The 13241-nt window shown below is 38.9% G+C and overlaps 1 protein-coding gene across 4 annotated transcripts in view; it reads right to left on the reverse strand.

Moving 5' to 3' along the window:
* grik4 (glutamate receptor, ionotropic, kainate 4) overlaps positions 1-13241 on the reverse strand; it is a 382863-nt gene that overhangs the window by 101377 nt on the left and 268245 nt on the right. For all 4 annotated transcript variants that reach the window (XM_023961355.2, XM_023961354.2, XM_078930071.1 and 1 more), the window contains one exon: positions 9404-9457. In XM_023961355.2, coding sequence (XP_023817123.1) covers positions 9404-9457 — 54 coding nt within the window. The remainder of the gene's footprint in view (positions 1-9403; positions 9458-13241) is intronic.

A 13241-nucleotide genomic window follows, 5' to 3' on the forward strand; every position in this document is an offset into this window, starting at 1 on the left:
AATTACTACAGCATCACTTCAGAGGGAAAGTTCACCTCTTAACACTTGTCCAGATAATGAAGCAAAAGACCGGTTAAATGAAACTATAATGTCACCCATGTCTTCTGTACTGTCTTGCGGTTGTGTAAGGTATAATACACAAATTATAGTATTAAAGTTTATGCTTAATATTTTTTGGATTGCCCTGAAAAGGGGTCCTACTGTTATTTGATCTGGTAAAAAAGAGATATTTTTTTGCTTGTTTGTTTTTGTTTTCCTAATTGTTTAAGATTGAAAAGAGAAACCCTTACTGGTATAAAAGTAAAGGCTGGAAGTCTGTTATAATAAAGAAAATAACTTAATTAAATCACTTTTTTACTTGTATTTTGATCTTTTACTGTGTGACAATGTCACAGCAATTACTATGTAATAAAATAATTTCAATGAAAGATAGATTAATAAGATTGATTGATTGATTAATTAGATTAATTAATTAGAGGTCACAACTAATTAATCAACCAAGAAAATGGATTGCATGACAGCATTGATTTTTACATGTAAATAACTGTCTTTTTCCACTTTGACTTGTTACATAATTTGGAGGGACAAACCTACTTATTAGCTTTAGTCCTGATTGGTGCTACCAGCTAATAAAAAACTGTGGATTTAGATTTTGAAGTTTCATAATAAACAACCAAATCAATGAGTAAAGCAGACAAAGAGAACTTTTGATATCCTTCGAGACTAAATATACTCAAATAATTGGACTGTTGTTGAGTAAATTATATTCTTTGCATTGATAATATGCTTTCAAACATCAGTTTGCCTTTTTTATGGGTAATAATGACTGGGGTTTGAAAATGTGCACCATTTTCCCTTTTTCAGATTCATCATAGCAAATTATTCACGTCAACACGAAAAGGAGTAATCTAAACCAACTCAAAATGAGGGCTGAAAGCAATCAAATCGGTAAGTGGCTCTGACAATAGTCCCGACTGGAGATGGGAGCCGCGTGAAGGTGTCGAAGAGCTCTGCGAGATGATGATTCAGGGGAAACAGATTAGGCAGGCAAGCAGTCTGGCAGATCGTTAGTCAGGGATGTCAGGACCAGATACAAATGAAGTGTCTGCACAGGAGGAAGATGGAAGCTGGGAGATAGTTGGACAAAATAGAGAAGCACAATGAACAGAAAGCAAGGATATGAAGTGGGAAATCATGTTGAAACAACTGTAAATGAAGAGTGATACACTTGCACAGGCCTCAACAATTTCTTAGGCAACTACCAAAATTTAGTGCAACAGTTGACACTATTTTAATGGAGTCAGCTGCAAATACCAGGTATATAGAGATCATTTATTGTGGGAATTACGTTCTAAAAATAACCCGCAATAGGTGAAATCTGTAAAGTAGTCAATGTAATTTTTTTTACATTACAGATGCTTCAGGGTTGTAAAAATCCCTTACTACACACTCTACACTTTTGTCAGACAGAAATGAACTTTTTCACACTTTTATGTCTTGATTAACCCTTTTACACCAGAGCCTTAGATCCAGCATTGACATTCTTTCGGCAACCATAACTCTTCAACCGTTTATGCAATTAACGTAATTCGAGTGGATTTAGAAGCAGAGAAAAGCAGCCTTGCGCTGACATGCAACACTGCACTGCAGTAAATCAGCTGACTAAAAAAATGTGTCTTTGCACCATTTATGCAACACTTTACATTACTAATATGTTACATATCGGTGCAACAATGAGACACCACAAGCAACTCGTTGAAATTTGTTCGGTTGATAGCAGGCTCATTAACACAACTTTTAATGTGATACATATTGCTTTTCACATTGTTTTCCTCACAATCTATATATCACAAACAGTGTACCTTCATAGTTGTCATTTCCTCAGTAACTGCCTTAGCATGCCTCTGCGTACCAAAATAAAAAGTGTTGTACCTGACGTGGAGGCAGATGATCAAAATTGGTCAGAAATTGTAAAGTTTATCCGGACAAGGATCGCAAGGCGTAGAACTTTATTTTTCTTTCTCTCTTTGCTTTACCCTGCCTTCGTAATTCTTGGCCAGGGACTGAAGAGATACTTGGTCACGTGCTTTTGTTTATGATGGAGTTTATGTAGCTATCATTTGCTCACACATGCAGTTATTACCCTAATATGATTGTGTCTCATTTCTGTCTTTCAGAGGGAAAACACTGGCGTGCAAAGTGCTGATTATACAAGATATGATGTTCCTGTTCTGCCTGATTGAATGACCCACTTTCATTTAATCAACCTCTGCCAACAATATGAACGGACTGCATGCAGTGGGAAGACGCAGTTCCTCTGTGGCAGCCTGAGCTGTGACAGACAGCTGTTAGACTGTGGTTCTTCTCCTTGTTAAAGAAATACCGGTTAAAAGTTAACCGGTATTTAGTTAAAATACTAGTTAAAACCATGACAATTTACAAGTTTTGGTTAGAATCAGAATAGTACGGTTGAAGGAGCCTGAATACAGACCAAGCGCAAAGCTCAGGACTCGATCCGGACCAAATTAAGTGGATTCAGTCTGAGCCAACAGAATTTTTCTGTCAGAATTCACCCTTAGAGGTGAATTGCCTCTAAGAAGTACACTTTTTTGTATTATTTATACATAGTTAAATCACTTCACAACTCTTTTGATTTTTCCTTTGGTATATGCAGCTTTGTTGTATTTTTAAAAACAATCAGAGTTTGTGTCTGTTAGTTTTTCAGATTTCTTAATCTTCTCCTAAACCCTGTTTGCAGCTAAATGATCCTAGCTATATTAGCTGCAGATGTGGGACTGGCTTCAACTCAACCCGGCTCGCTTTTCCTTCTCCTGTTTACCCTATTTAGGCTTGTTTGCTTTTATCCTTCTCTCCTTGTACACAAACATGTCTGTGCGTAACGTGTGTCCTACGACTGAGTCCTCCATCAACCTGCTTCTTCTACTGTTGCAGCTTGCATGCTGACAGATTTTCTTTAGTCTGTCGAGTTTGTAGTCTTTTGTAAATGAGATAATCATAGTTACTGATGTGCATGCATGCAGTTAGGAAGAGGACACTTCAAATCTCACTGTGGGAGAAATTAAGAAAAAATAGATCTTGTACTAGACTTGAAAAAGAGAAAAAAAGGGGGCTACTGTGCATAGAAAGCAAGAATAATGCAATTCCAACTTGACATGAAGTCTCTAATATAGCAGATTAGTATTTTTTTCAACACTAAGTAATGTTTTACTGAAAGAAATTCCTTCCTGGATGAGATCCCAGGACTGGAACAAGTCGCTGCTCTTGTGCATTATGGGTAAGAGCACTCTGAGCTTCTTAAAAAAATGTTAATACCTCGTGTACAGTCTTTTGTAGTATAGACTTTAGTTAAGCCATTCTGCTTAAGTTACCCATTATTTATATCAGCATTCACTTTAGCTCCAAACTAAACTTTATTTTTAAGATAAAAAAAACAAACAAACTGTAAGATAATGTAAAAACTCCAAGCTTTTCATCCTATAACCATAGGCACAGCCAAAAAACTCCTGACAGCAATTCAAACTGATTATGTTCTTTTGATCAGAGTACAAAAGTGGATGTTCCCACTCAACACATCATTTTTTAAAAGGTCAGAGACTCTAGTCTGATCCTAACAAGTGAGCGGGTGCTTTGGCATAATTTGATTGCGATTTCTGCTCACATAGACATTTCAAACAGGAGCAAAAAACTGTTTTTCTTTGCATGATGAGATTGTTAACATGAGAAAATCTATCAGAGAACGATAAGCTGTTTCTACAAGACGACTTCAACAACAGCTCAAAATATTTAGGGAGCTAAAAAAATTAAGAGAAGAAAACCTTTTAATGCTCATTTTAACAATGGCAAAGAATTTAAAATGGTGTTTTTCTTTAGTTTTTTTCTCTTAAGTTTTACTCTTTTATTTTAAACAGGAATCAGAAATCTTTTTTGATTTTCATGAATTGGCGTGTGGAATTCAGAGCTGTTCTTCCTTCTTTAATGACTAAAGCGTTTTATTAATCACACTCTTTTCACACTGCCAATGGTACTGTAATGGAGGCAGATTGATAGCCTTTCCACCAGGAGCAATGGGGGGGGGGGGTACAGCGTATTGCCCAAGGACACTTTGGCACACATTGGGCCTTTACATGTCAAACCACTCTAGCTCTGCACCATTTCCTCACCCAAATAATCACTAATACAAATGTATTTTTGTTCCATATATTACTGCCCTGAATGTACACATGTCCAACAATCTGGATCTATTGAGGCCAAAACAGAGAAATCAGACCTTTCAGTTTCACAAACATTCTCAATTAATTTAAAGTAGTTTAACCCTTATTTAGAAAACCTTTTGCTCTTTTAGGCATCAATGCTCCTTACAATCCAGGTTTCTCACTGCATGGATAATAGTAAGGCAGAAGAAAAACTGACTTTTCTCATGATTATCTTTTTGTATGCCAAAGCGTGAGCAGTTGTATGAAAATGATCTCCATCACATTTGACCTCTTCCCAACACTTCTTCAAGTGAGAACTTTTTTTTTTTAGGCTTTTGTGTTTTTCCTACATTTTTTATTTTTGCCAGAAAATATATATATATTTCTTTTATTTCTGAGAACTATATTTTATTGTGGGCTGTGAAAAATAAAAAAAAAACAAAAATATTATAAAACTAAGTGCAGGAAAGCATCCATGCTGACAGAATGTGAGTTTTATACTTTATCTAACCATACCAAGACATTTAAAGAGATTAGTCTTATACATGAAAGGCTAAGCTCCCATAATAAAATGGGAAATGCCTCCAGATTGGATTTGTGACAGATTCATACCTCTGAAATTTCATTCACTGGAGGTTTGCCCTGCCATTCTCCAGGAAAAAAAAGTTCTATTACGAATTAAAATTTAATCTTTGAATAAATCAACTAAAATCAAAGTTTTTAATAATACATAAGACTTTTCAAACTTTTGGGGTGTGATTTTCGCTCTACTAATAAACTTGACGCCTGACTCTATAGGAAGACTGCCAGGTATAGCCTTAGTCTCATAATAATTTGGTAAATTTTAAATTCATGTGCATGTTTTTCACACTTTCATTATGTTTTATGTAAGTTGTTTTTTTGATTCATCTTCTGTTTGTACAAGGTTATATTTATTTATTTAATTATTAACATTTTGGGGCCCCATACTCTATGGAGGGTTGACCCATTCAGGTGGTGCGGGTTTTTTGGGTGGTCCGAGCCAGAAGAGGGTCATAGGAGCGCCCGCATCTTAAGGGGAGCACAGGTGTGTCTCGCACTTTCCTTGAGGCTCATGCGGCCTCCTTAAGAGATGTCATGAAAACGGAACGCACCATGGTCATGATAAATAAAAATACATGTCACGTCTGCTTCTCACCTATTTCCCCCCTTACTTGTTGTATAAGTGTTTGCTACCACCTTTTTTGTGCATGAACATTTCCCTTCGATGGGCTCTATGGGCCCACTATCTTGATATTTTGTTTGGGGTGTACCTGCATGTCCTGGACGGGTTTGCCCATTTTTGCCCCTGCAGACAACTCCTATAGGACTTATGCTTGACAGAAGTGACAGTAAACAATCAGTAAATACAAAAACTCGAAGTGAAAGCTTAGGAAAGTTTATTTCTGTAATATTAGGCTGCTTAATTGAAATTCGTGCAATTTCATATATGAAACTCTGAAGCTGCGTTCACACCGAATGGGGTTCATGTGACAAATTTGCGTCGGCTGCCCCTCTATCGCCACTTGCCAAAAAGTTTTGTTCATGAACTTGACGGCTGCGTGTGGGAGGAGCAATCAGCTAATGTTTTTAGCCTGATGGCTATGGAGCGGTGTCTGTGTTTCTTTCGTTTACAATACATGGAAGACATAGATGATATTGAGAGATTAAGTTTATATATTTTGAAGACCTCTTAAAAAGTGTGGGTAATCACGTCTCCATGTTTGGGTTCATGAGATTGTCACACTACAGTGATCTTGTAATGAGACGACTGGTGTTGTGAATTTGGTCTATACAAATAAAATTGAATTGAATTGAACTTTCACTCCGTGCAGGTGAAAGGAGCCATCATTAAGCTGAGAAAACAAAAAAAAAAGCATGCCAGAAATTGCCACAGTATTAGGAGTGGCAAAATCAACAGTGTGGTACATCCTGAGAAAGAAAGAAAGCACTGGTGAACTCAGCAACGCAAAAAGACCTGGACGTCCACGGAAGACAACAGTGGTGGATGATGGCAGAATCATTTCCATGGTGAAGAGGAACCCGTTCACAAAAGCCAACCAAGTGAACAACTCTCTCCAGGAGGTAGGGGTATCAATATCCAAGTCTACCATAAAAAGAAGACTGCATGAAAGTAGATACAGAGGGAACACTGCAAGATGCAAGCCACTCATAAGCCTCAAGAATAGGAAGGCTAGATTGGACTTTGCTAAAAAGCATCTAAAAAAGCCAGCACAGTTCTGGAAAAACATTCTTTGGACAGATGAAGGCAAAATCAACCCCTACCAGAATGATTGCAAGTGAAAAGAATGGAGAATGCGTGGAGAAGCTCCTGATCCAAAGCACACTTCATCATTAGTAAAACACTGTGGAGGCAGTGTGATGGCCAGGGCATGCATGGCTGCTAGTGGCACTGCGACACTAGTGTTTATTGATGACGTGACACAGGACAGAAGCAGCCCAATGAATTCTGAGGTGCTCAGAGACATACTGTCTGCACAGATCCAGGTGAATGCAGCCAAACTGATTGGGCGGTGTTTCACAATAGTGATGGACAACGACCCAAAACTTACAGCCAAAGCAACTCAGGAGTTTGTTAAGGCAAAGAAGTGGAATATTCTTGAATGGCCAATTCAGTCCCCTGATCTTAACCAAACTGAACATGCATTTCACTTGTTGAAGACTAAACTTCAGACAGAAATGCCCACAAACAAACAGCAACTGAAAGCCGCTGCAGTAAAGGCTTGGCAGAGCATTCAGAAGGAGAAAACCCAGCATCTGGTGATGACCATGAGTTCAAGACTTCAACAAAGGGTTTTCAACCAAATATTAGTAATGACCATTTTGTTTTCAGTTATTTCATTTGTCCAATTACTTACGAGCCAAAAAATGAAGGGATTGTGCTTAAAAAATGCTTTTGTTTTTTACATTTGTATGCAATCTTTTTGTTCAACCCATGGAATAAACGCTGAAAGTCTGCACTTCAATGGCATCTGAGTTGTTTAATTTAAAATTCACTGGGGTAATGTACAGAAATAAAATTAGAAAAAAATGTGTCTCTGTCCAAATATTTATGGTCCTGACTGTAGCTGGATAGAAGTTTAGGAGAACTATTGGATAAATCCATCTTGTTGAAAGTGTTTTATACCCTCTGATCGAAACAATGAAAACGTAACATACCCAAAGTTGAGTCCCTAATTGGTTGACACAATGCAGTGGCCTTGCCAAAGTTTAGATTTTTAACTCTGGCCCACTGCGGCACGCCGCCCAAATCCAAAATTCCCGCAGCTGCCAGACCTTCGCTCAGCGCCCGCCGCTCAACTTTCACCGCAGAACTTCAGATTACGTCTGTACCATTGACTTAACTTTGAAACGGGTTGTCACTGACCCGCGAATCGTGTGCGGTGTGAACGCAGCTTAAATGTGCAGCAATATCACAAGACAACGCAACTAATGTAAAGACAATGTTTAAAATATATTCTATAATATGTTTGCCCGAGTAGAGACCAAATGTTTGGACACAACTCATTCAAATGAATTGGAAAGTGTGTCCAAACGTTTGGTCTGTACTGTACATTGCTGTTTCTTCTATCTGTACAGGTTGAAAAAAAGAAGTGAAAAAGAACAACAGTTAAAAAGCAGATAAAAACTTAAAGATGACAACAGCTTGCTTCTAATGAGTCATAAATCACCCTGATATGCATCCTCTCTGCTGTTATCATAGGAAAGTGTTCTGAACCTCATTAACTTCTATTAAGGAGCAGTTATTGGCAAAGGTTATTGTGGCATTAAATGTTCTCCAAGCCACAACGATTATGATCTTATAATAACCCTTTGTACTAAATCTAAGCCTCTGCCAGCGGAAGTAGGTACACTTAGGTCACATTAAGTGACCAAAGTGCAAGGCAAACAGAAAGATGGCCTTTAGATTATGGACATGTGCAACCAACTTAAAAACATTGGTCCCTTCCGTTTTCATGATGTACCTTGAGGTGACCGTACAAGCATAAAGATACACTCCTACAACCCTCCAAGGGCCCGGACAACCCAAAAACCTGCTGCACCCATGTGGGTCACCCCCCCCCATACGAGTGACTAAGGCTTAACAAAACCTGCATGACTAAAAGCTCTGCTCATGAGATGGTTTGAGAAATGAGTGATGAATCATTTATTCAAACAGATCATCTCACATGCCATTGCTTCAAATATACCTCTTTCATTGATCAGATGAGATCTGAACAGATCCTTTTGTTTAACCATCTTTTTAAAAGATTAATCCACAGGTAATTTCCCAAACACCCAAACGCACATTTTTGAATAAACCTACAGTTTGACTTTAATAATATTTCGAAAACCCACAAAATGATTTTCAGCACCAAGCAGCTACTTTTAATCTTACAACTGCACCACTTGGGGGCTACATCAGCAAATCATCTGCCCTATTGAATCCTATCTTTCTCACTCACACTAACCACCCTCGTGTCCTCCTCGACTCCATCTATGAACCTCCTTTTTGGTCTTCTAGACTAGACCTTGTTCCTGGTACTCCTAACCTATGCTTCCTTTTTCCAACATAATCACAGCTCCTCCTCTAAACGTATCAAAATATTTAACGCAAGCTGTTCCTCTGAACCCCCTCACAACAATAAACACATTGCTGAATGACCAATAATGCACACAAACACAAGTCTGGAGCTAAAAAGACAGAAAGAGTAAGCATATTTGTGTAACGATCTAGAACTTGCTTTCTCTGTGCTCAATTTATAAATGAATCTTATTTCCCTTTTTGTCTATCGCTTTTTTTGCATGTTTGTCTTCTTTAGTTTGGTTGTTGTTTTTGTTCAGCTTGCTTAAAAAAGTAACAAATCCAATCAATAGAAAATAGATTGCATTAAGAAAAATAAATCACATTGTCACTGTGCATTTGTGGTAAATAAGGTCCTGGTGATTTTGACTTTTCTACATCTACACAGCAGTAAATATAAAACAATATAGTATGAGAGTACATGTTCAAATGATAATCATCTAACCTTTCTTTAATAAATCCTAAAAATATACTTTTTATTTTCTACTCAAGCCCACCATCAAAGCACTATTCTCCCCCTGCAGATAATAGTGCAATAAAAAACATTATACCTATAGTGTGATAAAATCATTATACAGTGCCTTACCAGAGAGGTGAAGATGTAAGTGTAGTAGACTGACAGCATTCCCAGTTCTGATGCCTGAGAAGAAAAAATAAGAGAAGAGAGATACATGCATCAAAATCCAAGTAAAAAACAAAACAAAAGAAATACGAAGCACAAAGAGGAAACGGGAATCGACTTTTGCACAGACTTGTGTTAAGCTGGAGGTTAAAGAAATACAGAACGAGTGGGAGAGGAGATCAGAAAGCTAAGAGAGAAATAACTGGGGAAAAAGTTGAAACATCATTGAGTCACAGTAACTCATGCTCCATTCTGGGCACACAGATCAAATCCACATCTTGATAAGAGCAGACACCTTCCCATCTGACGAAGACTCTCAGTGGAGCAATTAATTTCAGAGATCCATTGGTATGCTGCATGGCAATGTCGTACACTGATTAAATCAAAGTCAGTGAGGAGTTGTTATGAAGGGTAGAATGAACTTTCCGTCGCTTCTTTTATTAAAAAAAAAAACATTATCAAAGCAAATCTTGTTTGATTATTGGCTTTAGTTCAATTACGCTACAGTGCATCCCAGAGTACAAGTGTAAAAACATACTGGACCAGTGCATGATAAAGAACATCTGCCACTTTAATATGTCTTTTTAATGAACACACTGCCCAATAGTTTACAGACGCAATGTGGGATTTATATTGACCCAATGACCGAATTCCATACAAACGATCTCACCTTCCACACCTGCCAAGTGTTAGTTTAAATCTGTATGTGTCTAAAGGCCTGTTCACAGCGGGACGAATTTCGCCGGCGATTTTCGCCGACGTTTAACGCCTCGTGACTAAACAAAGGGCACCAACGAGAGTGTGCACACCGACGCGAAAAAACGCCAGGCGTTAAAGCGTCAAAAAAAAAAAAACGCCTCGGGTTCGTTTTTTTTTTTTCGACGCGTCGCGTCGAAATCTACTCGACCAATGAGAACGGCGCTTTTGCTCACGTGTCTGGAGCTTCTGAAGTTACAGTAAAACACAACTTGGGGGCGCTCAAACACAAAACTGCCTTGCTGAGCACACATACCAGCGAAGAAGATAGACGCCAAGTAGCGTCTACACAGCCGCGAAGCAATAATGACGGACATTCTAAAACATCCCCGAACCAAGCACCAGTTGGAGCTACTGGTGCTTGAAATATTCATGTTTTCTTTGTTTGATTCTGACAAGCGTGTAAATACTTGTTCTCTTCTTCTGAGTGAAAAGCGACTTTAAGAAGCGTAAAGTTGCGCAGCGCCACCTTGTGTACAGGAGTATTTCTGTTTTACATTAAGCGCCATCTAATGTCAGGGAATGAAATTGCATGTTCACTCCACTCATCGTCAGCGAAAATCGCCTGGGTGTGAACACAAAAAACGTGGCGAAAAACGCTGGCGAATAACGCCTGGCGAATATTCGTCCCGGTGTGTACGGGCCTTAATGCTACTGTCACAACCCCTCAATAGGGAGGCATCGGCAGAATCTTCAAGATTTCATGCCGCTGCCTGCTTTTGAAAATTGTTGGGGTCGTCATGAATGTAGACGGCAGCAGTCAGGCGGCCATCAGTCGGGTCGCTCCGTGGCCACTGTGCGGTGTGTAAAAATGGGACTGTCGTCTCCGGATTACAAATGCTGCCACGCGGTCAACTGCCAAATTGACTGTGGTTTAAATATACTTGGCGGCCAGAAAAGTGAAAACTTTTAAAGTGAACATTTTTATGTGAATGGGAAACCCAGGGTCTTAAATTACAGAGTTGTCATGATCTTTTCTACCAAGCATATTACAGAAGCTCAGAAGGTTCAGAGTGGAGCTTTATTTTAAAAATCAAGCGCTTCTGTAAAGCAATACGCAATAAACTATTCGTAACAGGCTTTTATTGCTTTTTTTTTTGAAAAAGTGAGGCAGAGCAAGAAGACATGATAATGGAGAAAATATTTTCCTACTCCTTTGTGTGCTGCTTTCTGCAAACAGGAGCAGGGTTAGCTGGACTGATCAAAAGGGGACAAATTCTCAGGGTCTATACTCAGCACACCAGTTGGGTGGTGCCAGAGTCCTTACGAGATGTAGGTACTCAGAATTAACTACTCTCGAAATAAAACCCACAATGTGATGTCCTCATATGTGGACGCCAGGTCTCAAGAGGATAGATATAATTTTTTACATTTGATCTTCCTCTACTCTCCAAAAAGAGAGCATCCAAGGTACTATTAACAGCATTTTTTTCTCCTTCACAAAGACTTCCTGCCTAACATCCATGTGAAAGAAGATGATGCAGTTACTGCAGCACTTTAAATTAATGTTCACAATCACAATAGTACCTAACTGGTTTTCTAAACACCTAGAGGATTGCGGTGGTACATGACCTCTTACTCCTTGCTACATGTCTGCACCACAAACCATTCAATACATTTAGGCCTTCATAGATTAAAATAAACTGAAATGACAGCATATGGGTGCTGCATAAAAGGCAGTGAAAAAGCTCAACAAAAGCAAAACCAGAAACTTATTTATAATCCCTTATACCGATAATTTAAACCCTTTTAAAATCTTCTTCTTTTCCTTTTTCATGTCTGATCTTTTTGTTGCAGGTTTTTGGTCACAGTGCACATGGTTTGCATCACTGAGCTTTTAGTAAACGCCAGCCTGTCAGTTTGCAAGCATGTATCCTTGAATTCCACATAACATTTGGGACAACCATCCAAAGACCACGACATGACATATTAAGCTCAAAAGAATGAAAGAGGGAAGGATGACGCATTTTGTGTGAAGAAGAGTAAGAAATATGTAGATTTGTCTTCTTTGCATAAAGAACGTTAAAAGGCAACTCTTTGTTTGAGCCGAGCAGAAAAAGCCAGAACATAGAGAAGCCTATGATTGCCACTAATTGCCATGTTTGCTTCTGTGACTAAAGGCACAATGGGAATAAAAAAAACAAAAGAGAAAGATATGGTCAAATGTCGTGTAGACAGGGACAATAATAAAAAAAAAAAAATCCTTGGTCACATGCACCGGTAGGGAGGTTGACCCGTATGGGTGCTGCTGGTTTTTAGGTTGTCTTAGTGGAGGAACGTCGTATCTAAGGGGAGGTTTGGCTTGCAGTTGAGGATTAAAGGACGTTATGAAAATGGAACATTCGATTTTAGTACTTGTGGTAAGTGTAACATACTCTTTAGGTAACTTGTGTGCACTTATGACGTACAGGGGATGCTGTTGTACGGTGCCCTTACGCCACACTCTAGTGGTTAGTATGGCGTGAGTGCTCGCCCTTTATTGACAGTGTGTGACTGCACATGCAGGTGTTGTCCAGGTGACACATAAATGATGCCCATATTGCCCACACAAACCACACTCTATTTCCTGATTTCTAACCGGCTGCATGCAAATTACACTAAAGTCAGGGCTCCTTGCTCAGTCTGCTGCATTTGGGGGGAGCTGAAAAAAATTTAAATCCTGTGTGACACGCCTGTGTCTCACCTACTTCACCCTTGCTGGCCCTTGTGTGTTGTATAAGTGTTAGCTATGACCTGACCCCCATACCAAAAGTGTGCATGAACATTTTTGCCCTACAGGCTCACCGAGCGGTGTAAGACCTTGCTGTTTTGTGCAAGCCACTTGCACAACCTGTACTGCTTTGCCCATTGTTTGCCCGCTGACAGCCCATACCCGCCCGTAAGGGCAGTAGTGGCTAAGGCATAAGGAAAAACCATTTTTTAGCTACAACGGAGGCCAATGTTCACACAAACAATTATTTTCAACTGTATCTGTTTCAACTGTAAATCTAATGTTTAAGCTTTTTAGTGCAAATTTGATGTGTGTTTTTTTTTTACAGCCTGTAAC

This window comes from Oryzias latipes, chromosome 13 (assembly GCF_053564925.1).
Source record: "Oryzias latipes strain Hd-rR chromosome 13, Olatipes_Hd-rR_3.1".
Lineage (NCBI taxonomy): Eukaryota > Metazoa > Chordata > Actinopteri > Beloniformes > Adrianichthyidae > Oryzias > Oryzias latipes.